This window comes from Leishmania braziliensis, chromosome 13, assembly GCF_000002845.2.
Source record: "Leishmania braziliensis MHOM/BR/75/M2904 complete genome, chromosome 13".
NCBI classification, from domain to species: Eukaryota; Euglenozoa; class Kinetoplastea; order Trypanosomatida; family Trypanosomatidae; genus Leishmania; species Leishmania braziliensis.
This window is the reverse complement of record NC_009305.2, coordinates 225,980-248,756: the sequence shown is the minus strand read 5'-3', so window position 1 is coordinate 248,756 and position 22,777 is coordinate 225,980. Positions and strand designations below refer to the sequence as shown.

Here is a 22,777-nt window from a genome sequence, read left to right as displayed (position 1 = left end):
CCTTACAGTCTCACAGCACACCACATCACCATCCCTCGTGCTCGGTAGTGGCGATCCCCACTGCTGCCGCTAGAGGGAAGGGAAGAAGAGAGGAGAACAGGGCAGAATAAACGCACTCTCTGAAGATGGGCACCGACGACGAAGCACACTTCAAGCACGCAGCGAGAGACAACGAGACGCACACTGCGTACTCCTTTCTCCAATCCATCCCTCCCTCTCTCTTTTTGGGGGGGCCGCTCTCTTTCTTTCTCTCTGTATCTCATGACGCACTAGGCGACTCACCTGCGTCGATGACTGTGTACCCTCTCTTACTGCCCACTCACCATTCCGACTTCACACACCCCTCTCTTCTCTGCCTCTTAAACTCGGTCTGCTCCTTTCTGGCTTCTACCCATACCCCTCTCGCCTACGCACGATTTGCCTCTCCTCCATTTCTTCATGGCTTGGACACGTCCCGCACACGTGCAGTAGGACCAGGAATTCGAAGCTTGCTTCAGCAAAGCCGGCGTGAAATAGAGAGTAAGTAGTAGCCGCAGCAGTGCCTCTCTTTTCGGTAGCACCGAGTGCTTCTGCATGCGAGTGAGCTGCCGTACGGGTTTACGTGTGTGCCCCTTCGTCGATCGCCGAACTACGACCCGCCCCAATATGCTCCGTCGTGTAGTAACTTCGGCCCCAGCGGCCGCCACCGCAGCCAGCGCTGTGCAGGTTCGCAGCATCTACGAGTACAAGTTCGGCCAGGTCCCACTGACCCAACCGTTTGGCGGCACCTCTCGCATGCCGCCTCACCACCCATCGAACCCTGTCCCGGCGGTGGCCGGGAAGGTGGAGATCACGAAGCTGCACAACGGCGCGCGTGTCATCACGCACAACCTCGGTGGCCCGTCGGTGTCGGTTGGCGCCTACATACTCGCCGGCCCCGTGTACGACCCACCAAGCGCGCCGGGTGCCGGCGCCATGCTGCACCTTGCCCTGACAACGAGTAACTTCAATAATTCGCTGTTCCAGCTCGACCGAAACATCCGCAGCGTCGGTGCCGCTCAAACGCACTTCGAGAAAAACAAGCACCACATCGGCATCCGCATCGACGCCCGCACTGACAAGTGGAGGAGCACAACGTCGACGTCGTCGCGCACGCAGCGGCGTCAGCTGCAGGATCAAAAGCAAGCGGAGCAGCACCTCCCGCTGAACCTTGTACAGGACAACATCTTCACCTGCATCGCTGCCCCGCGCTTCCACGAGTCGGACTTGGAGCGCTTCCGGGACACCATCGACAACCAGGTCGAGGAGCTCCGCTGGCAGTACCCGGCCGAGTACGCGAAGCAGATGCTGGAGACAGTCGCCTTCTACTGTGAACCGCTCGGCAACCCGCGCTTCGTGCCGGCGATCAGCAACAGCCTCATCACCAGCAGCGTGCTGCTCGAGCAGTACAGCCGCTATGTCGTGCCGTCGCGCATCGTTATCGCTGGCGTCAACGTCGACCACGCCGCGCTGATTGCCGAGTACGAGAACACCCCGTTCCTACACTCCGCCTCCGCGCCGCACCACGCCAGCGCGCAGCCGTGCAAGGTGAACTCGAAGGATGAGGCCGCCCAGTACACTGGCGGCGAGCGCCACGACCACGAAGACCGCCCCAAGGCAATGGGCACGAAGCCGGACATGAACACGGAGTCTATCGTTGCCATCGGCTGGCTCGCGTACGGCAAGGACAAGAAGATGGTGAAGGACCACGCCTCCTCGATGGTGGTAAAGGCGCTGATCGACATCGAACTCAACGACTCCATGCGCTATGCACGTGACGAGACGCACGAGCACATGTGCCTGCGCGCCTTCTATTGCCCCTACCAAACGGCTGGTCTCATTGGCTTCACGGTGAAGGCGGAACCGCAGGCGGCGGTACGCATGGTGACGGACACTGTGAAGATGGTGCGGGCGAAGAAGGCCGCTGCTGCGGACTCGGTGCTGTCCGTGGCCAAGAAAATGGCAAAAACCCAGTTCATGGTGCAGCATGCCGATACCATCCGCGACTACTGTGACTACCTCGGTACCTGTCTCCCGATGGAGAGTGACTCGACCGTAGCTACGTCGCTCGAAGAGGTGGTCGACGCCATCAACTCCGTCAACGCGGCAGATGTGGCGAAGGTGTACGAGAAGATGTTCGCGAACACCGCCAGCCTTTACTCCCACGGCGAGGTGCTCGGCTTTCCTTCCATGCGCCAGATGGGTCTGTAGTGCCATCCAGCAGCACCATGAAAGCAAATAAGTAGCCGAAGTACACGTGTCAGCGGGGATGGGGAGTGTGTTAAGCTCGTTTGTTGCCGTGCATATGTGTCTGCCGGTGCGTCAGCGCTGTGGTTGGTGGTCGTCGTGGCACCCGGTGCTCTGCCGTCCCTCTCTTCCTCGGTCAGGGAGAGGGCGTGCTGCCCTCGGCTCTGTCTTAAGGTGGTTTCTTCTTCGTTTTTCGCTTACTTGGTAGCCTCTTAGTACTTTATAAGTCCCTCTCTTCTCTTCTTCTTCCCCCTCCCTCCCTTGCCTGCACATCAGCTCAGCTATAGTGTTAGTGTCAGTGTGATTTGACTGCTCTGTGTAGCAGTGCCGGCAGTTTGTACTCCTGAGGAGAGAAAATAGGGAGACGAAGGCCCCCTGGGCGTGAAGGAAATGCAAAAGAGGTGGGCTGGCGCAGAGATGTGGAAGGAAATGATGGGGCAGCAAATCAGCTTTGGTTCGTTGTATAGACCTTTGCAGCAGCAATGCCGTTGCACAGACGCGCACACCAACACGGCGCTGCTCGCGTGTGCAGTGTTGCTCAGGTTATGACCGTGTGTGTGTGTGTGTGTGTGTGTGTGTGTGTGTTAGGGGGAGGGGGGTCCGCAGATGACCGAGGAATGGGGGGCTCACTAACACACCGCGCTCCCATTGCGGGAAAGCAACAAGCAAACGTTGCAAAGCGTATCCAAAGAAAACCATCACAGCAGTAAAACTCAAACTGAAAGGGAAGCAGAGCTGACAACACACGCTTCGGGAAATTTCGGAGAGAAAGAGGTGTGTGTGTGCGAATCCGCTTGCAGTGCTGAAGCGCGTGGAAAGTAAAGAGTGGCTCATACCCCTCTCTGCCTCTGCCTCTGCCCAGCACTCTCACGTTCGCGATGGCGGAAGATGAAAGAAAATGTCAACACGCTTACATGGACTCACACACGCACGCGCGCGCTACCTGTGCTCTCGGGTGTACATATGTGCCTGCATCAGTTACCCTTCCTCGACCTCTTCCCTCCCCTCCTCGATGGCGTCCTTCCTTGCTGTTGCTGTTGTTGTCTTGCTGGGTGGACACGCGCCTTCTCCTCATTGCCTTCTCTCACCCACACACGCACGCATGCTAAAAGAGACGCAGCCGCGCCGCCATCCTCCCTCCCCCTTGCGTAGTGCGCGCTCACCACTCTACGCCTGTGTGCTGTGATACAATGACGCAGCTGCTGGGTGACGAGGCGATAACTGGCAACAGCTCTCCGAATGCAACCTGGGGTGCCGCACCACGTGAGACCATCGCCATCGCGTTCACCCACTCGCAGTACGCAACCCCGTGCCATGATCACACGGTCCCCGGCAGTACGCCAGGTCACCGCCTGCGTCACCTGGGCAGGCGACATCAGCCACCCGACATCCTGTACAACCACCTGAACCACGCACTGGTAGCGCACAGCGGTGGTCACGACTACTACCACTGCACTGAGCCCTGGGAAGGAAATGCCGATCACCCGACACCGCCAGGCGGCAATTATATACTGCACACCAAGAACGGCGGCAAGCGTCACTTTGACGAGCCCACTGGCTTCTTCAGCGAGAAGCTGTGGCAGCCGTCGAAGCGGGTCATAGTGCCGCCGCAGGGGTACGACCAGTCCCACACTGCACACCGGCGCGGGCGCGGTGTGTACAACACCACCGATGGCTGGATCCACCCAGATGCTGAGGAGGCGGTGGTGCGGCAGCACGCGCGCGGTGGCAAGGCGCAGGTGCCTAGGCCACCCAATCACACGTTGGAGGAGCTGAGCATGTGGATCAGAACGGAAAGAGGTAGCGGCGGCGGTGGCGCTGCTGGGTCGCCTTCTGAAGCGCACGAGGCGGCTTCCGTAGCGATCACGACGGCAGCGAGCGGTGGCAAAGGGAAGAGGCACCTACTGCCCCACTACACGACAAGCACGCCCGTCATTTCATCTGTAGCACCGCTCACAGGCCCACCCCCACCCAAAGCTCTGGCTGACTACAACGACAGCCAGATGTTGCCCGCCATTAGTCAAGGAGTAGAGCTGCAGCGCTGCACCGCGGCGGAGGCAACTGACTTAGCGCAGTATCACCGCGAAAAGCGCGTGCAGCGCATGTGGCAGACAATGCGGGCTGCCGTCGCCGAGTCGGATACGCGAGCAGCAGACATCCAAGCGGTGCGAGAGTTACCGAACTGGTAACGAGGGAGCCAAAGTCGCGAAGAGGGGGGCAACCCGCTGAAGTGCCCACGAGGAGCTGCATTTCCGCAAAGCGCAAGAACACGGGCGTTTGTTCAATGCCGCGCCCTGCTCCCCACTCCACCAAAACACAACGTCTGCTCGGCGCATCACTTTCTCTGTTTCTCCTGTCTTTTTTTTCCATTTTGCACAATGGCTTGTGTACGCGGCGATCATCAACGGTTCCCTCCTCCCCCTCCTCCGAGCCACCGCCGCCACCCCGTCTTACCAATCCCCCCCCCCCCACCTGGACCCTCTTCTCTGTGGGTGTCACTCGCGTTGCGGGATGTCGGGCTCGCACCCGTGCTTTTCTTGACTCGCAGGGACACGCCGCACACAAGCGCACTTGGCGCTCCCTGTCACCTCCTCGTCTCTTCGTCCGTCTACCGATGCACATGTACTCGTATCGGCGCAGATGTTCCACCAAAACTCAAAGCTCGATGCTTCATCAAACAAGAAGAAGAGAAGGATGCGCGCCATGCACACACACACACACACGCACACGCACACGCACACGGCGTACGACACTTTGGAATAGGAGGGGGTGGCGATATGGAAGTCAAAGCACGGGAAACGAGGAAAGAAGCGAAGCCTACAAGACGTTGCGCTTTACTCCGTTACTCCTGTGGTCGTTGTGGTTGCTCGCCACTCCCTCATCCCCTGTGTCAATCCAGTCGCCCACCCATCCTCTGCGAAATGGCCACCAGCGAGCTTAGAGAGAGAGAATGGAAGTAACATACAAAGAGACAACTCTCACTGTCTGTGCGAGTGAGCGCCTGTGTGTGCATGCGAACACGAATAACGTGCTTTGGTCGCGAATCACGCCGGGCTGCCACTCTCCATCAGCCTGCTGTTGCCCACCCACGCACCCTAACCCCCAATTCACCTCTCCCTTTCCTCTTAGTTCTCCCTCCCTCTCCTCCCCTCCCCTTCTTTTTTTTCCTCTGCTCCACCCTCCCACACACACACACACACACGCACGCACACCTTCCATCACAATCACCGCCGCCGCCAGGATCACCAGTGAGTAGCACAGCAATCCCTTCTCCGTTACTGGACTCCCTCAACGCACAAATAGGCTCAGGAAGCTGCGCTGACGCCAGTAAAATATTAAATACGAACAACACCCGTCAGTTACTGGAGCACAGCGTCAACAATGAGCTCCGATGACGGTCTCCGCGAAAACGAAGAGGCAGTGACACCGTCCACTCTAGACGTTGACGTCGATGTCGACGCCGCACCAATGGAGGAGGCCCACGCGCTGGAAGAACAGGAGCCGAATGGTGACGGCAGCATGAACACCGAAGAGGATGGCGCACGCTCGACGGCGACGCCACAAGTGCCGGCAGAGGCGCCTGAATTGCCGCATGCCATTGCACGACTGGAAACCGTGGAAGACATGAAAGCGCAAGAAGATGCGGCAACAATGCAAGACAGTGCGTCGCCGGCAGAGGCACTCGATGGGGTAGAGGAGGAACACGCCGCCGATCCCGATGTAGATGACAATGCCACAGTGCCGGAGGAGGGGGAGCAGGACGGCAGCGCTTCCGCGGACAATGCTGTTGCCGAAGCAGACGCGGCAGTAACGCGTTCGCCCATCGTCGCAGAGCATGATGCGGACGGCGCTGTTGTGTCGGCTAGCGAGGACGGTGTTCAGGGGAATACCAGCGTTGACAACGCCTCCGACGTAGCGCAGGTCGGCGGCGTTGGCAGCAACAAAAGTGAGAGTGAGGAGGTCCGATCAGACCTCGGTGTGGAGGAAGAACCGACTGCAGCCGTATCAGCGGCAGCCGATGCTCCTCCTCAGGACACTAACGCTGGGGCAGTAGAAGACGCGCCTCCTGCAGCGAAGCCGCCCCAGGCGCTAAAAGGCGGTACTCCCTTGCCAGAGGCAACTGCAGAGCTGCCTACGCCGTCGCCGCTGCCTCCGCCACCACGGGATCTGCCTAGGTGGCAATCACGGCAGCAAGCCCCTCAGCCACAGCTGCAACAGCAGCAGCGGTCTGCTGCCGTGTTGCATCACGGGGCTACACCATCCGCCTCGTCCATGTCTCCCTACACAACCATCACCGGCGTAGATGGTGTATACGATTTGCCTGAAGCGGAGCGCATCTCCTTGGCCGCCGCGTCGCTGACCCCCAACACCGTCCTTGCCGTCTTTCGCCGCGGTGGCGAGAACAGCCACGTCAACCGGATGGAGATCGGCTCCTACTCGCGCTACCTGCTCTCGACCGATCACATGTCACCCCTCGTGTTTGAGGCCACCTTCCACGGCCACCAGCCCACCGTAGGCGTAGTGCCACGCAGCACCCTCAAGGGCTTTGGCAGCGGCAACGTAACGAACGACTACGCCGACGACGGTATCGCGGCCAGGGCGGCGTCTGCTTCCTCGGCCCACCGCACCTACCAATCACCGCGATCCACCTTCTCGGCGGCACGCCAAACGATGTCTGATACTTTTGCCGATATCGCCGCCAGCAGCACCACCTTGCGCCGTGAAAACGACATGCTGGACGATGCGAACCTGTCAGCGCTCAGTGTGTTGCGTCGACAGCGCCGCCGAGATCCGCGACATGGCAAGTCGGTAGATGAACAGCGCAACTACGTCTACTACAACCACCGCAGCAAGGGCTTCTTCGTCCCGCACGACCCAGCGCCCGACACAGTGATGCTCCAGTACAACCACCTCTACAGCTTTGGCGACGGCACGCGCTTCGCTCCAGTGGGGTCGCCTCTGAACGGAAAGAACGGCGCAGCGGCAACGACGGCGCACCGGCGTAACCCACACGCGGCCCCGCCTCGCACGTTCGCGGAGACTCGTGGAAGCGCCTTTCCCTTCACCGCCTCTCAGCGACAGTACGCCTCGTACAACGGCACTGTCTACGGTGGCACGGCGCAGCCGCGCAGCCGCATAACCAAGCTAGTTAGGGAGATGTCAAGCTCCTCGAGTCAGACCAACCAGCGGCAGCGCGCGGAGACTCAGAAGGGATCCAGCTCACTGCGCACAGCGAAGGCGGTGGACCTGGAACGACTGTACTGCACGCAGCTCCCTCGCCCACGCACGATTGAGGAAGTCATGGCGGATCAGCCACAGCGGTACCTCTGTGGTGCTGAGGGAGTCCGCGGAGCGTTGGTGCAGGACATCGAGCGAGACATCGAGGACGGCAAGCTTCAGTGGGAAGAGGTGCCACCAGCCATGCAGAAGGCGATGACCTCCGCGACGACGGCAGTCACGGCGGTAGCACAGCGTCGGCAGCTCGGGTCCTCGGTAAGTCTGCCGGCGCCATCAACCCTCTCCGCCTCTGGGCGACGGCCGCGTTGTGCCGAGTCGCTTGCCATGGCACCGAATGCACTGAAGAGTGTAATGGGTCAGATGCGTGCAACGCCCGCCACCACCGCCGCGTCGGGCGGTGCAGCAGCGAAGATCATGACCACCGCGCCGCCCTCCCCCGCCGCCGAGGCGGCGAGAGTGACGAGCTCTGCGTGCATGACAGGCTCGGCAGCGAGCACGTCGCGGCGGATGCCGATCGGCTCCATGGCCGCTGTGGCGGCTCTCCCTGCCATCTCACGCCTTAACTACACACCTCGGCCAACGCAGCGATCCAACCCAAGCGCCTTCGTTTGACCACATGTTGGTGAATGCGCCACTCGGAAGTCGCCACTTTTGCTTTCGCGCCTTACGGCCTGATGCGCGCTCGTGTCACCTCCACCTTCCACCCTTCTCAAGACCCTCAGTCCCCCCCTCGCTATCGCTTTTCGCTTCTCTTCTTCCCCCCGCTGGTCCTCCGGAGTTGTTTCTCCGGCCCCAGAGGCTTCTTTGTGGGGCCCCCACCACCACCCACCTGGCAGCGTCGCAGCCGGCTCCTCTCCGCACGTGTGTATCCCCTCCACCAGCAATGCAATCTGTGACTGCATCTTCGTCTCTTTACATTCGGCGCGGTTGGCTTGCTTATCTAGCCCCCCCCCCCCACGCCAGGCCAATTTCTTGTTACTCGCCCCCCTCTCTCTCTCCCCTCCCCTCCCCTTCGTATGTATCTGTCTGTTCCCCTCCCCGTCTCTGCACTTCTGGGGCATGTCGCTGCTGGGGGGGGGGGGGGTCTGTTGTTCTCGCTCGCAATTTTGCCGTTGTAGTCGCCACTCAAACCTCACCCACCACCACCTCCCCACTTATTCTCCACGTGCGTGTGTGTGTGTGTGCGTGTGTGTGTGTGTGTGTGTGTGCCCACCATTTCCCTGCTTAACTCTTCATGTCCCTGTCGACTTCTCCGCCTCCCTCGGTCCCCCCCCCCCGAATTCTACTTTGTGTGTGTATGTGTGGGGGGAGGGGGAGGGGGGGGGGTGCCCCCCCCTCTTTACTTGCTTGCGGACTCCACACACACGCTGTGGAGTCCGTCTCTGACCTTCTGTCCGCCCTCGCCTCTCGCTGGCTGGGAAGATGTATAAAAATATTCGGGTGTTTTGTGGCCACCCTTCCCTCGTTTCACCTTGCGCCTTCCGGAATGGACGAAGACACCGCCTTGCGTAGTCTTCATCCTTCTCCCTTCTTCCCTCCCTCCCCCCCCCTCCCTCTCTCCCTCTGCAAGCAAGCACACACGCGCTGGCCCTGTTATCGAGGGAGGTCTCCCTGCATGTATACGTACGCGCTGGTGTTGGAGAAGAGAAGAGGAAGCGTCCGCTTCTTTTTCAGCCAAGTCTTCGCTGATAGGCCTCTCTCTCGACCTGTCTCTTTCCTGCTCGCCTCGGCTCGATTCCCTTAAAAATCGTCTTGGAAAGGGTGATAGGAGGGCAATCAGGCTAGAAAGAAATGAGCTGTACAGTGACTCCTCCTCCCCACCCACCCCTCCCCAGAGTGTCATCGCTACCCCCGTTAGCATCGTGGCCGTCAAGCGTCGCCACGGCACGTACCCACCGCTATTCGCCTTCTCCGCTCCTTCTCCTTTTGGCTTCGCTTCGATGGCTTGTCGCTGTGATGTCGATGTCGTCACTATCGCTTGACTCTGGCTCCGTCCACCACCGCAGCCCAGTGTGTGTGTGTGTGTGTGTGTGGTGGTGGGGGGAGGGGAGGGGGTACGTGCATGCACCTACTTAAAGATGAAACGAAGAAGGTAGAGCAAACGGGAAAGGAGGGAGGCCTATGTGGCCGGTGCAATCTCCGACGCACACACAGCACTGCAGCAGCCACAGTCGATGCAAGAGAGGGAAAGGGACGGTGCTGCGATAAATAACGATGGCACCAAACAGTCTCTTCCAGTCCCATTAACTCCGCGAGTACGCGTCTACCACGAGGCACGGCCATAGGCACGCACGATCAGCTACACAAGGGTAGCGAAAGAGAGAGAGAGACGTGGTACACACTTTCAGTTCCATCTCTCGATGCACATGCGCGCTTGGGTCATCAGTGTTGCATCACCGCACCATAGCCGTCTCTCTCCTCCACTTTCCCTCATTACCCACTCCCTTTCTCTCGCTCTACACACACGCAAGCACCTCAAAGTGGAGAGACACACACCGATAGAGAGAGAAGAAGACTGAGGACGCGCGCGCATGTGTCTCACGCCTCTCCCTCCCCTGCCCCCTTTCGCCCTTTTCCTTCCCTCTCCATTCTTTACACACGCACACACCATAGACACACAACAACGGCTGAGCCCCCCTCGTAGACAGGGAGTGCCCCCTCTCCGCTCCTGTTGTGCTACACATTCTTTGCTCTCTCCTCGGACTAGGTCGTGCCACTTCTGCGTCTGCTGAGCATTCTCAGCATTCTCCTTTTGGTCTTATTGTGGGCCTGTTCGAGGTGGAGAACGGGAAAGGAGAGAGCCCAGCGGTGTGCTGAGTACGCGGAGGCTCATGGATGGGCGGCAGCGCCGCCCCCCACCACCACACACTAAAGTCCCCCTCGATTCCCCCTGCGTGAGCCTTAGCGATGGACGCTTTTAGAGGGAAGACCCCTGGTCGCTACTCGAAGCCTGGCTCGCGCGGCGACTCACGAGTGCGGTCATTCAGGCGAGATCCGTCGCTGGCGCGAGAGCACCATGGCCGCCACTCACAGGGGCGTCAAGGCTCCGCTGCACGAGTCGTGCACCAGCCTCTCAGAAATCGAGAAGATGCACGACATGGTGGCCGCGCTGAATCTTCAGTCGCGGCGTCAGCGTTGCGCCAGCAATATGAGACAACGCGACTTTTGGCGCGCCTGCTCGCCGGCCTCACGCTGCAGTGGCGCAGGGTTATGGTAGACCTCACCGAAGCGCAGGTACCAATGAACATCAGCGACGCTGCAGCAATGACAGCCGCAGCGCATCACCTAGGCGAACCCACTCACAGCCGTCGCCGTCACCACCACTGTCGTCGGTCATCTTCGCCCTCGAAACCGCGGCACAGTCGGCGCTCCAGCTCCGCAGCGGCAGCGATGGCATCGGCATCGTACCTTACGGAAGAACTCCACTTTGACGTGCAGGCCCGCGAAACGCAGCGTGCAAACGAGCGCCGTCGTGGGCAGGGGTACGCGTCGTCGGCATCCCCGCCGGGTCTCGACGCGAACCAGTCGTACAACTGCGCCAGCGGCGCCAGATTTTGCTCGACTGCAACCAGCTGGCACTCCCTCACCCCCGACATTCAGTGGATCCCGTACTTGCTGAAGGCTGACTCTGAGGAGAATCACGGCCATGCAAAAGGGAGACGAGATGAGAGTAGCGGCAAGGGCGCCCACATTGGGAGCGACGTGCGTGTTAACGCGCAGCCCCCACGCGCTGTACTGCAAGGGGCCGCGCGGAGTGCAGCAATTATGATAGTCGGCATGCGTCACATTCGTGAAGCGCTGTTGGCGACGGCGGTAGCGACGACTACCGTTAGTGCAGACGACACCGGCAGAAGCAGTCAACATCGCTCTCATCGTGGCCGCCATCGCAGCTCGAGTAGGTCGCGGTCCTTATACGCGCGGTCCGACTCCGTCTCCAGCGATGCGAGCGCTGAAGCGTCTCTGGACTCGACGCCGCGCAGTTGCCACCGTCCTCGGCGCAAATCGCAAGAGGAACGAAAGACGAGGGAGTGGCGGCGCCGTGAATCTCGCGAAGCGCACAGGCAGCAGTTCTCGACCGTGGTGCCTCTTGAGGGCGCTCGCCATAGCAGCACGCCCCACAGCCTCCATGGACTCGGCCACATTGAGGGCGGTGAATTGCCGTCCACCTCCTTTGCCTCCACGGCACTGCCATCGCGCTCGCAGCGGCGCAGTTCGGGTGTCGGAGGCTCGCGGCTCGCAACTACAGCAGCAGCAACTGAAACTGCCGCGTCAGATGGTGCTTGGGTGTATCCCGCCCCACCGCCATCAGAGCGCGTCCACATCTACCCCTGCGCGGGCGAACGTGGCCACGACAGCGAGTACTCGGTGGGCAATGGCGGAAGCGCCACTGTGGCGCTTGGCGCTGCTGTGTCGCCGCTACGCTATCATCAATACTCGGCGGCGACAACCGATGCATCTACCACGGCTACTTCGTTTCACGTGCACCGCAAGCTCGAGTGGCGGACCACTGAGACAACAACGCCGGTGCAGGTCAATATAAGGGTCATACCGGCCGACAAACCTGCGGAGTCGAAGGATGCACTCAATCGACTGAAGAATGAGTCCACTTCTCCTACATCTTTAGCACAGCTCGTGGCGCAGCGCACAGCCTCACCGAGGACGCACCCTCGACTACCTCCGTCTTACTCGCCTTGCTCTGCAGCAGTCACTACTGCTCGCAGCGTGTCACAGGTACACGAGACACCCCTCACGCACGAAGAAGCTGAAGCGCGGCTGCACATCGTTATGGCTCATAGCTGCCAGCTAGTGCGCATCTTGTGCGACCACTACGAGCGCCTGCGTGAGTTAGAGTGGGAGAGCAAGCAGCATTTGCTCGCCACCACGATCAGGTCTGCAACCGGTGAAGATGGGGCCATGCCAGTAGCAGCAGCAGCTCCCGTAACAGCGGCGAGCATAATGACCAGTGCAACAGTCCCCAACAATGCCGCAGACCCCGTCAATTCCCCTTCCCCTACGCAGTCGTCGCCCTCTCTCTCGGCCTCCACTGTGTCTGCTCACACAGAGATGAGCAGCGAAGTGGCCATGAGCCCATCGGCACAGATACCGTCAACGCCCACCACTGCGGGGGCTGCAGAGATCTTAGACACGTACGCACCGTCGTCCCCTTCGCTGAGGCAGCAGCCGGAGTGGGAGAAAAGGAGTACGAGGAGCAGTCGAACAAGTCCCGCACCCTCTTCGGCAGCAGCGTCGTACGCATCACAGTTGCCAGCGCGTCCGCTGTCTGCCCATCACGTGTCACCGGCCGCCTTAGATGACGGCAGTGCCGCTGGCGCGCTGACCACCTCGCCTGCTGCCGCGGCTGCTCCTAAAGTTCCAGCTTCTACAGGTGCACCAGCCCCACGCCTACCGGCACATGAGTCGCAGCTGCTCTCTCCGCCGCCCGTTCGGTCCTGGGCGTCATCGTACCAGCAACGGATTGCAGCTACGGTGGTGGAGGAGTACGCTGAGTGCACCCCGCCTATGGCGCGCCAAGCGTACAGTCGCCACTCCCACGGTACCACCTGCCCACTGCTCTCTCCGTCCGAAGAGTCGGCTGAGGAGGTCGCAGAGGAGAGTGCGACTAGCGACTTCGGCTACAAAATCGCGGCGGTCAGTACCTGCCGTAAGCACAGTACGCATTACAGCACCGACAGCAGCAGCAGCTCCTCCACCGCCACCTACCTCGTGGCAGAGAACGTGGAGTTACGTGCTTCATCAGGCACGGCCACAATCACCACTGTGTCCACAGTTACGGCGAACGATCCGCTCTTCTGACAGCCGCCTTTCGCGGCCCACCACCGCAACCAGGAGCAAGAGCAGATGGGGCTCGCCTTTGACAAGGCTAAAGCTGAAGTGCCTCCCACTCCTCCCTCCGGTGGTGTGGCACCACACCACTTAGCCGTCTCGATAGAGCTCTTCCCGGTGGGCATCGTGCACGCCAGCCCTACATGCGTGCCTCTGCCGCATAAGCCGCTTGCCTTTTAGTCCCCTTCGCTGTCGTCAGCATCGGACGTGAACGACATCGGCAATGTGAAGACCTGCCGCTGTCAATGCCTTGGAGGTGGCGGCTGGGACGGACGAGGCGGATGCGGCGAGCTTCAGATCCGTCACCCCCCCCCTCTTTCACAAGAAACGCTACGGAGTCGCCGGTGACGTGTGTTCGCACGGCATCGGCAGGTAAGAAAGTGACCATCAGTTTTGCAGCCCCCGAGTCTTCCGTGAAGGATCCCCTTGACGGGTACCCTCCTCTTCCCCCCCCCCCCCGGCAGATGCGGCACCCTGCTCGGGATGGTGCGGGCTGTGTTACTCGTGATGCGGGTGCGCATCAGCATGCCTTGTTTGCGACTTGTGTTTCCACCACGACTCTCGTTTTATTTCTTGATCGCTTCATAGGCATGTGTGTGTGTGTGTGGCTGAGATGTCTGTGATGACTCGCGGGCATCTCTGTGGCTCCCCGCTGCTGCACTCGCCATTGGCCCGTCCGCAAGTATCGCACCCTTCCCCCCTCCTCCCGGAATACATGCGGACCCATGCAGAAACATGCGGTCCTCTTCATTCACCACATATTTGAGTGTGCTTCAGAGCGCATCGCGACTATCGTCCTCTTCTCAGGGCCCTTCTCTTCCACACACACACCTCTCCTCTCTCTCCCCTACTACCCGCACACTGCACAAGCGCCAATACGTGAGCACAACAACGCGCAGGGAGGGGGGAGTTCTCTCTCGGGCACGTGCGCAGAGATCATCTTGTGCAGTGTGCGCTGTCGAACAATCGAGGGCAGCAAAAACCTCCTCATCTCCCACCCACCCCCCTTGAGTAACCGCCTGGCTGTGGGGTGCGCGTCTCTCTCTTTCCCATACCCCCACCCCTCCCCGATCCTCGTTCTCGATGTCTCGCGTCTTAGCCAAAGGCGATGGCGGCGAGCACCACCACCACAGCACCGGAGAGTGGGTCTATGTGAACAACATGAACACCCTGCACGCAACTGTCTCGCTGCCGGAGCGGATGCCGTACGGCCTGTGCGAGCGCAACATGGAAGCCCCTGGCTCGTCGACCACCGACTACGTCGGCTCTCGCGTTGTGTCTACCAATACTCCTCACGGCAGGCTGCAGCAGAGCCCACAGACACAGCGCGCCTTCGCGGATAGCCAAAGCACGGCAGAGCAACAGCGCGGCGCCATACCCCTCACGGCTAGCGGTGAACCAGTGCACGCGAACCTGCAAGGTGTGTACAACCGCATCATGCGGCGGCTGCAGCGCCAGATGAATTACGCTGAGCTGTCCCGCGCCTCCCTGGCGGACCAGTACGGCATCGACCTGCAGCTGGCGTGTGAACAGGATCACCAGGATCTGGAGGCAGCAGAGCTGGGGCGGCAGCGGGGCACGAAGCACCGCTCCCGCACCTCCTCGCTCCGCCAGCCAACCTCCACCGCCACCTCTCCCATTAAGCCAGTCCCTGACGATAGCGAAACGGACACCGCCAGTCGGCCGACCTCCTGCCTCTTTACGGGCTATCATGTGAGCCCGGCAACCATCAAGGTACCTGAGTACGCCGCTCCGAGGCCACGGGGCGACATCCCCACTACGGCATGCGCCGGTGGCGGTAATGGTAGTAGAATCACTTCGCGGCTGATTCAGTTTAAGCAGACAGACACCCGCTCGCGCGCCTCCGACACCGCGGGTGGCATTGTTGTACCAGCAGCGACAAACGTGATCGACGTGCCGGGCTCTGGAGAACCAGCGGCAGGGGCTGAGGGGGACGACGAGCTGGTGCGCGACATTGAGGCACAGCCGTGTCCCCTTCCGCTGAGGCTCGTCATTCAAAATGTGCTGGGCACCCTGCAAAAGAAATTGTCGCTTGCCGAGGGAGGATCGCTGAAGGACTGCATCGTCTTCGCCTTCGAGTCTCGCGCGTTACTGGACCGGCTTCTGAAGGAGATTCCGCTCTACTCGCAGTACAGTGCGATCCGAGGCACGGCGGGGGTCGCGACAACGACGGCGGCGACAGCAGCCGCCCAGCAGGACATCGCGCAGGTGTATCAGGAGCTTCGCAAGAGGCCGGTGTTGCTTCCTCGCGCCGACTATGTGGAGGACCCTGTCACGGGCGCGATACGAGGGCAAATCCTGGGCGGAAGTACCCTACAGAGAGAGTCAGCGCGCGCCTCAGGAGCGATAGCCGCCCCGGCTGCCGCAGTGTCGCTTCCCGCTATCGTGAACTCGTCGAGGGACTTCAATACCGGCGACGCTGTGCCACCTGATGCCTTCACAGGTGGCACCGGTGCACTTGCGGATGTGCAGCTTCCGTCTGGCTACGGCAAGTCGTCGCGGCTCCATGACGCGACGCCGCCGGGCGGGGCCGCTACTGCTGCCGGCGCTGGGTGCGTCGGCCGCCAGACCCAACGTCACCAGGTGCTGCGGGATCACATGACCAGGGGCAGCGCTGCTGGCTGTCAAAACTTGCCATCAGTCAGCGAAGCCACAGCTGCGCAGAGCTCAGTCCCGGTAACGATGGAGGCCGCTGGGAGCTACAGCATTTTTGTCGGGGCATCGGCGGCGCCGCCGTCGTCTGCGTTTGCGGCTGCTCACCGTGCGACACGCCTTGTAAGTGTTGGCACCGTGACCGAGGCGAACAATCTAACTACGGTGTCGAAGGCCGACTACGCGGCACTGCATGAGCGGATGGAGATGCTTGAGGCGCAGCTGGCCGATGCACAGATGCACCGCACCGCCCTGACCGAGCAGCTGTGTGAGGAGGCGCAGTACACCGATCAAAAGAGGCGTGTGCTGCAGTACTTGCGAGAGACGCTTGTGAGGGAGTGCGCCATGCTTCGATCTCAGTTACGTCTTGCGTCAAGCCGCGTTCAGCTGCTGCAACAACACTCGCAGCACCAGCCCCTCCGCGGGGCGGGGCCCTTTTCTGCCGCCAACGAAGCACACATCGAGGTCCCCAACACCTCCGTCACCGTCGGTGGCTCTACGCACATGCACAAGCAGCTCGGTGCGAGCACCGCGCTGCCCATGGCGCTATCCATGTCTGGGGACTGGCATGGTTCGCAACACCGCAGTCACTCGCAGTGGCCATCAGCACAGCAGCTGAACATGAGCGGAACCATTGGAAGCGGTTACGGCGGCATCAGCGGTAGCGGTCGTCGGCGTTTGCTTGCAAAACAGCGGCACAGGAACGACAGCAGCGTCTCTCCCGGAGCGAGCCTCTCAGCCATTCCGCCGGCAGTGGGTAGCCCTGCTGCCGGTATCTCTGCTATCGTTGTCAGCAGCTGCGGTGTTGCTGGAACAGTGGCAGATGGCCAGCAGCCAAACGACCTGGAGGCGGTACAGAGTCTTCTAGACCTAGTGCTGCTTGCCGTCGAGGAGGATGCGGTGATCCCCTCGCACGCGCTGCAGATGCTCCGCAGGGGGCACGCGGATGCTGACCTCGTAAAGAGCCGATTTCGGAAGGATGCGAAGCAGCAGATTGATGCCCTGCGCAGTGAGCATGACGAGCGGCAGCACGCGCTGAAGAAGAGCATGGCTATGCGCACCGCTGAGCACAAGTACCTCATCGCGGAGCAGAAACACGAGGTAGAGCGGCTGCGTGCGCTGACAGACACGACGCGTGTGCACGCCATCTTGCAGCAACACATCTCCGACCTCCGCACGGAGCTGCATAAGCTACGGATGTACGTCGCAGAGCAGCTTCATTTCTTCAAGACGATCATGCAGAACACGGCGCAGAGCCTTCTCCGCCGCTCCGCCCTTGTTGACAAGACGCTCAGCGAAAATGTAAACCTCACCACCCTCGTAAACGCGACGCGGGAGGTGATCGAGTCGGCCGCCGCGCTGTTGACACCGATGCTCACAAACGAGTACCGCTGCGGCTATCACCCGTGGCCACTGAAGCTGCGCAACACCACCGACCCCCTTGCCCACGTCATCCAGCTTCGCTACGGACCCAGCGAGGTGATCCACCTGCGCGACTCCCTCAGCATCTTCGGCCAGCTCTACGGCGCACTGCATCGCTACATTCTGCGCCAGATTATTTTGCCTGATTGCACGCGTCCGTCGGCCGGCAGGCCCCTGCAGTACCTCTGCGCGGCACTGGCCCTGAACCCGATGAGTCACACGGAAGTCATTTTTGCCGCTCGTCACGCCTACGACACAGAGATGCAGCTGTGCAAGCGACTCGCACGTCTGAACTTTCGGCTCATGTGGAACGCGCATATGCAGCGCGTCTACACCAACCGCTCCGTCACGGCCCTCATGGAGGCTGGCTTGAACCCACATCTGTCAGCGCTGCCGGTTGCCGGTCGCGTCAACAACCTCGCGAAGGAGCTGGCGGCGCTGCTTCAGGCACGCGTGGCAATGCAGCGGGAGCGTGCCGAGAACGCGAAGGGCACGTATCGCTTATGGAAAGAGAAGGAGATCGACATCATGGAGGGCTACCCGACGCCGCAGACGCAGCGCAATCGTCTGGCACTGCTGAGCGATGGTGCCTCTGGCTGCAGCAACACTGTGGTGGTGGGCATTGGTGGCAATGTGCTGGACGGTATGATGCGAGGTCAGCGGAACACGGGCTCTTTGGGGAACTTCTCAAAGACATTTGGCCAGGCCTCCATGGCCCGCAGCGAAGGCCCCAGAGCAGCGACCATGTAAAAGAGGCCCGGGTGGAGGGAGGTAGGCAGGAGAGGGCCAGGCCGCTGACCGCTATGATTCATTGGTACGGTGGATGCCGTTGGGTGTCAAGGCCCCCGCGTACTTGAAGGGGTCCTTCTCCCCTACTTCACTCCCCTCCCGTTACACGTGTAGTGTGTGTGTATGTGCTGGGGCACCGATATCGTCGTTCCGTAGCCTATTTCCAGCAACTGCCTTGCTTCTCCCCTCTCCCTTTCCTTCTGCTCTTCTACGTCGTCATGGTCATTCGCAATCGCCGTCGCGGCCGCTGCTGTTGTCTGTCTGAGGCGCCCTCACAACGATAAGGACATCAGCAAAAACAGCAACAACACGCAGCGGAATGTGCAGTAGGACGGTAGATGATGTTATGGATGTACATTAGCAGCATCAGCTCTTTCTCTCTCTGTGGAGGTGGAGGTGGACGTGTCCACCTCTGCTCCATTCATTCATGGTCCCCCCCCCTCCTCCCTCCTCCTCCCCTTTTACCGAGGCCAGCGCCATTTCTCTGTAGAACACGCAACCGCACCGCAGCCCAGTACCCTACCCTCAGTGAGCGAGTCAATGTGACGAGCACGAACCAGAAGCGTTACAGAGAGGTGGAAAATTTGCCTCCAGCCCGCGCGAGGCGAATCATCACGTAGCGTGTGGTGTGTAGATGTTCATCAGACGTGGGCGTATAGTGTAGCGACCTCCACCACGATGAAATGGTTTCCTTCCTTGCCAACCGCTTTGCTCTCTCTTCTCCTGCGCTCCCTCTCCCTCTCTCTCTCCACGTTCAAGTCTCACGTCAGCAGTGCGCAGCACAACTCCCCCCCTCCCCCTCTGCCGCCTATCGTTCCTTACCCTTTGTCTTCTACCCTCATCAGGAATGTGGATTATGCAACCTTCATGTGTGTGTCTTGCGTGCCCTGCTACGCTTGCTCGGCGTCGTTGCGGCGCTCTTGTGGCCACAGCACGGCGGTACGCGTCTATCGCAGCGAGCAGTGGCGGCATGGGCGGTGACGTGGGTAACGATGGCATCAACGCAGACGTCGCGGCATGCTCAATAGGCTACGGTCCCTTCAGTGCCACCGTCAAGGCTCGACGAGCTCGTGAAAAGGCACACAAAGATGTGGGGACGCCCGAGACTGCGGCGGCTGACGCTTCGGCAACTGTCATGAACAACGTCGGCCTCGCCACGAACCTGCACCTTCGACTGTCCCTCGCTGGCCTTCCTCACCCGTCCCAGCTGGATGACTGGCCATACGCATCACCCGAGTGGCGCCTAGCGTTTGTGCGCCTCTACCGCACCATTTTACGTCTGCACAACAAAGTAGTGGCGGTGTCGCTCTGCACGACGCGCGGGCAAGGGCCTGAGGCGGCCTTGTCAGCCGCGACCGGGGTCCAGGCAACCTCGCAGACGACTGCGGCGTCGGCCGCGGCCACCGCAACAGAGTCCGGCCACAACCTGGCCGAGGACAAGGACGACCACCTCCTCCGCTACCTCCTCACATCAGACCAGCGAGAGTTCGGCAACCGCTTCGTCCAGGGTGAGTTTACGCGCCACATGGACGCCGACGCGGTGGCGGCGACAATCTTCTACGCATCGTGGTACGACTACGTGCTGCAGCTTGCCTCCGGCGTGACGGCGCGCGAGATGACGGAGAAGGAGAAGCGGCTCTTGTCAGATGAGCAGAAAGAGGCGCTCAACTCCCTGCGCGGTGCCTTCTTCGATCTCCGCACTTCCCGAGAGCCCAAGTACATGCCGTGAAGGGAAAGGCGATGCTCACGCCTCTGGGGTGTTTGCGGGGGCATCGATGCCTATCTGCCTGTCTCTCTCCCTCCGGGTACGCCCGCGTGAGTAAGACCCGGTTGCATTACGATCGTTTGAAAAGGCGCAGGACCAAGCTCAGTACGTTTGATTGATGGGAAGGCGATGCCTATGGCGTGACGGTGTATGGGCACGCCCTTGCCGTTGTTGGGACGCTATCCATGTGTGCTACGGCGTCTCGTATGCCTGCACACGCCCACACACACTCACCACCACTATTGTGCTGAGTAGTGCTTTGGAGAACTCGTGGGATGTGGAGTTGCCCACTCGCAGTAGGCTGCATCGCACGCGCTCAGTGATCTCTGCGTCCTCCTTCACTCTCCTTACGACTCTCCCCCCGTCTTCCCTCCCCCTCAAACTGTGTGTGAGCAACACCAGTGTAGTATTCGCATGCCCCCACCCCCTCCAGCACGAGTGAGACTGATCTCCCCTCTATATACATACATATATATAACTATATATATACCTATATATACCTATATATAGCCTCACTCGTTCATCCTGAGCGTACCCCTTCTCCGTGTGTTTGTCTGTGCTCTGAGCTCTGCTTGACTCAAGTGCACCCCCCCCCCCCGATCACCACCACCCCCCGTACGCCGCACACACTGAGACGCACAGAAGGAGGGGGGGGGGGGGGCAAAAAGGAAAGCGAAAAGGTAAACGGTGGAAAGTAAGGACAGCGCGCATTACCGACAGAAGCGCAGACGCACATTAACACTCACACACGCACAAGCACGAGCTTAAACACGACGACGCAGCGTTCTCCTCTAGACATCTACACCGTACAGCATACATACAGGTGTGGGTGTGTGTGCGTGTGTGTGTGTGTGTGTGTGTGTGTGTGCATGCGCGATCGTTTCTCTTCTTTCCTTCTCTCTCTGGTTTGCGTCTCTTATTAGCCCACCCATTCATAGAGACACACTGACGCACTCACAGGGGTCCCTACATATAACGCCACCCAAAAAAACACTATCCGTCGTCTCGCCAGCCCCACACCACACCTTCAATCGACCCATTTTTTTTTTTTATCATCATCCGCCGCGTGACCTCCCGCACGCGCTTTACAGATTCACGTCAGCACATGCACTTTGCGCGTTTGCTTGGTTGCTTATAGACTTCCAGACCAGTGCTGCAGTTTCGAGCAAGGTCAGCTGCGAGAACCGTATCGTCTGACACGCACCCACACATACCGGCAGTGGTGGCTGAAGTAGCTTCACCTCTTGTGTGTGTATTTACCTCTTTTTCCCTTGATCCGGCTGCGGCTTCGTGGGTGTGCATAAACTTATTCGTCGTGCTCATCGTCGTCGTTGGCAGCTCGGTTGGGGGTGCTCGTTTCTCTCTCGCTCGCTCGCTCTCTCTCCTCACCTCGCACGGAGCGTCTCCTGCGAGGTCATCCTTGGCGCCTCTCGGTACACAGAGAAAGAGGAAGGGAGTGAGGGGCTCACTTCAGCGTAGGATATCCTCGTCAGTGCTACCCTACGTGGTCTGCCTTGGGTGAGGGTGCTTGCACATCCGCTCCTGCCCCGCCGTCTCTCGCGCCGATTCATCTGCCCCACACAACGTTCCACTAGCGCACGCCCTGTACACGACCCGCTTGCTTTCCTTCAAGAGAGAGAGAGGTCAGGGTGAAGAAGCATCTCCCCCTTTTCCTTTGGTGGTTCACTGCGCCTGTTTGTGTATTGTATCATCGTTTTCTACCTCTCCCACCACCACCCCCTCATCCCTCCCGTGCTCCCGGCCCCCACCATCGTTGCATGACTCTCTCGTCTCGCATCTTCCGCGACTGCGCCCCTCTCTCTCTCTCTCGTTCTTCGTTCTTTTTTGTTTTGGCTTTGGTTGGTTTTGCTCATTTATGCCGCTGCACACTTCAATTTCATCAATTTCCCTCGCCTTTGTTGTCTTCTTGTTTGTGTTGCGTTTGTTTACTAGACCACATAACCCCTGCGTGTCTGATCGTGACCGTGGCTGTGCCTCTCTCGGTGTGGGTGGGTGCTGACGTTGTATCTCTGTTGTCGCCATCGTTTTCGGCGTTCCTTTTATCTCTGTAGACGTGTGCTGGTGCAGCTCCTTTAACGCCTCCTTTCCGGTTGCTTGCTCCTCTGTTGTCGCCCTCGATTTCCCTACTGTGTGTTTTCCTAGTGGTGTTTGAGCTCTCTCTCTGCACCACTCTTTGGCCGAAGGGCGGCTAAGGATCGCGTGCGGGCCTGCCTGCCCCCCCCCCCTCCTCTTATTTCTCTGCTGTTGTTGTCATCTTCGCCTTCTCGGAAGAGGCGCACCTTTAGTCTACTCATCTGTTGCACTTTCTCCCTGCGTGTCCGTGGTCGCGAGAGAAAGTGAGGGAGAGCGAGAGAGCCGACCAAGAAGAAGAGAGCGAAGGACTGCTGACGCGCACCTGTGCGGGTATCCACAGGAACTCTTGCTCCCTCTCCCCTCTCCCCCTTTTCCTCTTCCTCCTCCCTTTGCCAGGGCTGATCCTTTGGAGCCCTTTTTCCCTTCAGTTTATCCTCTTGAGATTGCCCAGTGTAGCGGTGTACTTGAAAAAAAAAAAAAGAGAAAAGAGAAGAGGGAAAGGAAGGTCTGTGTTGTGGTGGTGTTTGGAGTGCATCTGTTGGTGTACAGCGCCTCTCTCTCTCTCTATCCCATCCACCCGTCACACACTCTCCCTTTCTTTATGGTTGCTGTTTTCCATTCATCTTAGCCCACTTTGTCTTCTCCCACCCTCCCTCCCCCTCCTCCTCCTCCTCCTCCTCCTCCTCT

The 22,777-nt window shown here is 60.0% G+C and overlaps 6 protein-coding genes across 6 annotated transcripts; all 6 read left to right on the top strand.

The window, feature by feature from the left end:
* Window positions 1-645: 645 nt before the first annotated feature.
* On the top strand, window positions 646-2,229 carry LBRM_13_0680 (putative mitochondrial processing peptidase alpha subunit; the record flags this gene model as incomplete). Its single annotated transcript, XM_001563161.2, has 1 exon — window positions 646-2,229. One exon carries the CDS (start codon window positions 646-648, stop codon window positions 2,227-2,229), a length of 1,584 nt encoding a protein of 527 aa, XP_001563211.2.
* A 1,226-nt stretch (window positions 2,230-3,455) lies between these two features.
* LBRM_13_0670 (conserved hypothetical protein) lies at window positions 3,456-4,454 on the top strand (the record flags this gene model as incomplete). Its single annotated transcript, XM_001563160.1, has 1 exon — window positions 3,456-4,454. The coding sequence occupies one exon, from the start codon at window positions 3,456-3,458 to the stop codon at window positions 4,452-4,454; it is 999 nt and encodes a 332-aa protein (XP_001563210.1).
* Window positions 4,455-5,733: 1,279 nt separating this feature from the next.
* Window positions 5,734-8,115, top strand: LBRM_13_0660 (conserved hypothetical protein; the record flags this gene model as incomplete). The annotated part of the gene is made up of 1 exon (XM_001563159.1): window positions 5,734-8,115. The coding sequence occupies one exon, from the start codon at window positions 5,734-5,736 to the stop codon at window positions 8,113-8,115; it is 2,382 nt and encodes a 793-aa protein (XP_001563209.1).
* Window positions 8,116-10,713: 2,598 nt separating this feature from the next.
* Window positions 10,714-13,317, top strand: LBRM_13_0650 (hypothetical protein, unknown function; the record flags this gene model as incomplete). The annotated part of the gene is made up of 1 exon (XM_001563158.2): window positions 10,714-13,317. One exon carries the CDS (start codon window positions 10,714-10,716, stop codon window positions 13,315-13,317), a length of 2,604 nt encoding a protein of 867 aa, XP_001563208.1.
* A 1,113-nt stretch (window positions 13,318-14,430) lies between these two features.
* LBRM_13_0640 (conserved hypothetical protein) lies at window positions 14,431-18,192 on the top strand (the record flags this gene model as incomplete). The annotated part of the gene is made up of 1 exon (XM_001563157.1): window positions 14,431-18,192. One exon carries the CDS (start codon window positions 14,431-14,433, stop codon window positions 18,190-18,192), a length of 3,762 nt encoding a protein of 1,253 aa, XP_001563207.1.
* Window positions 18,193-19,366: 1,174 nt separating this feature from the next.
* LBRM_13_0630 (conserved hypothetical protein) lies at window positions 19,367-19,960 on the top strand (the record flags this gene model as incomplete). Its single annotated transcript, XM_001563156.1, has 1 exon — window positions 19,367-19,960. One exon carries the CDS (start codon window positions 19,367-19,369, stop codon window positions 19,958-19,960), a length of 594 nt encoding a protein of 197 aa, XP_001563206.1.
* Window positions 19,961-22,777: the final 2,817 nt, after the last annotated feature.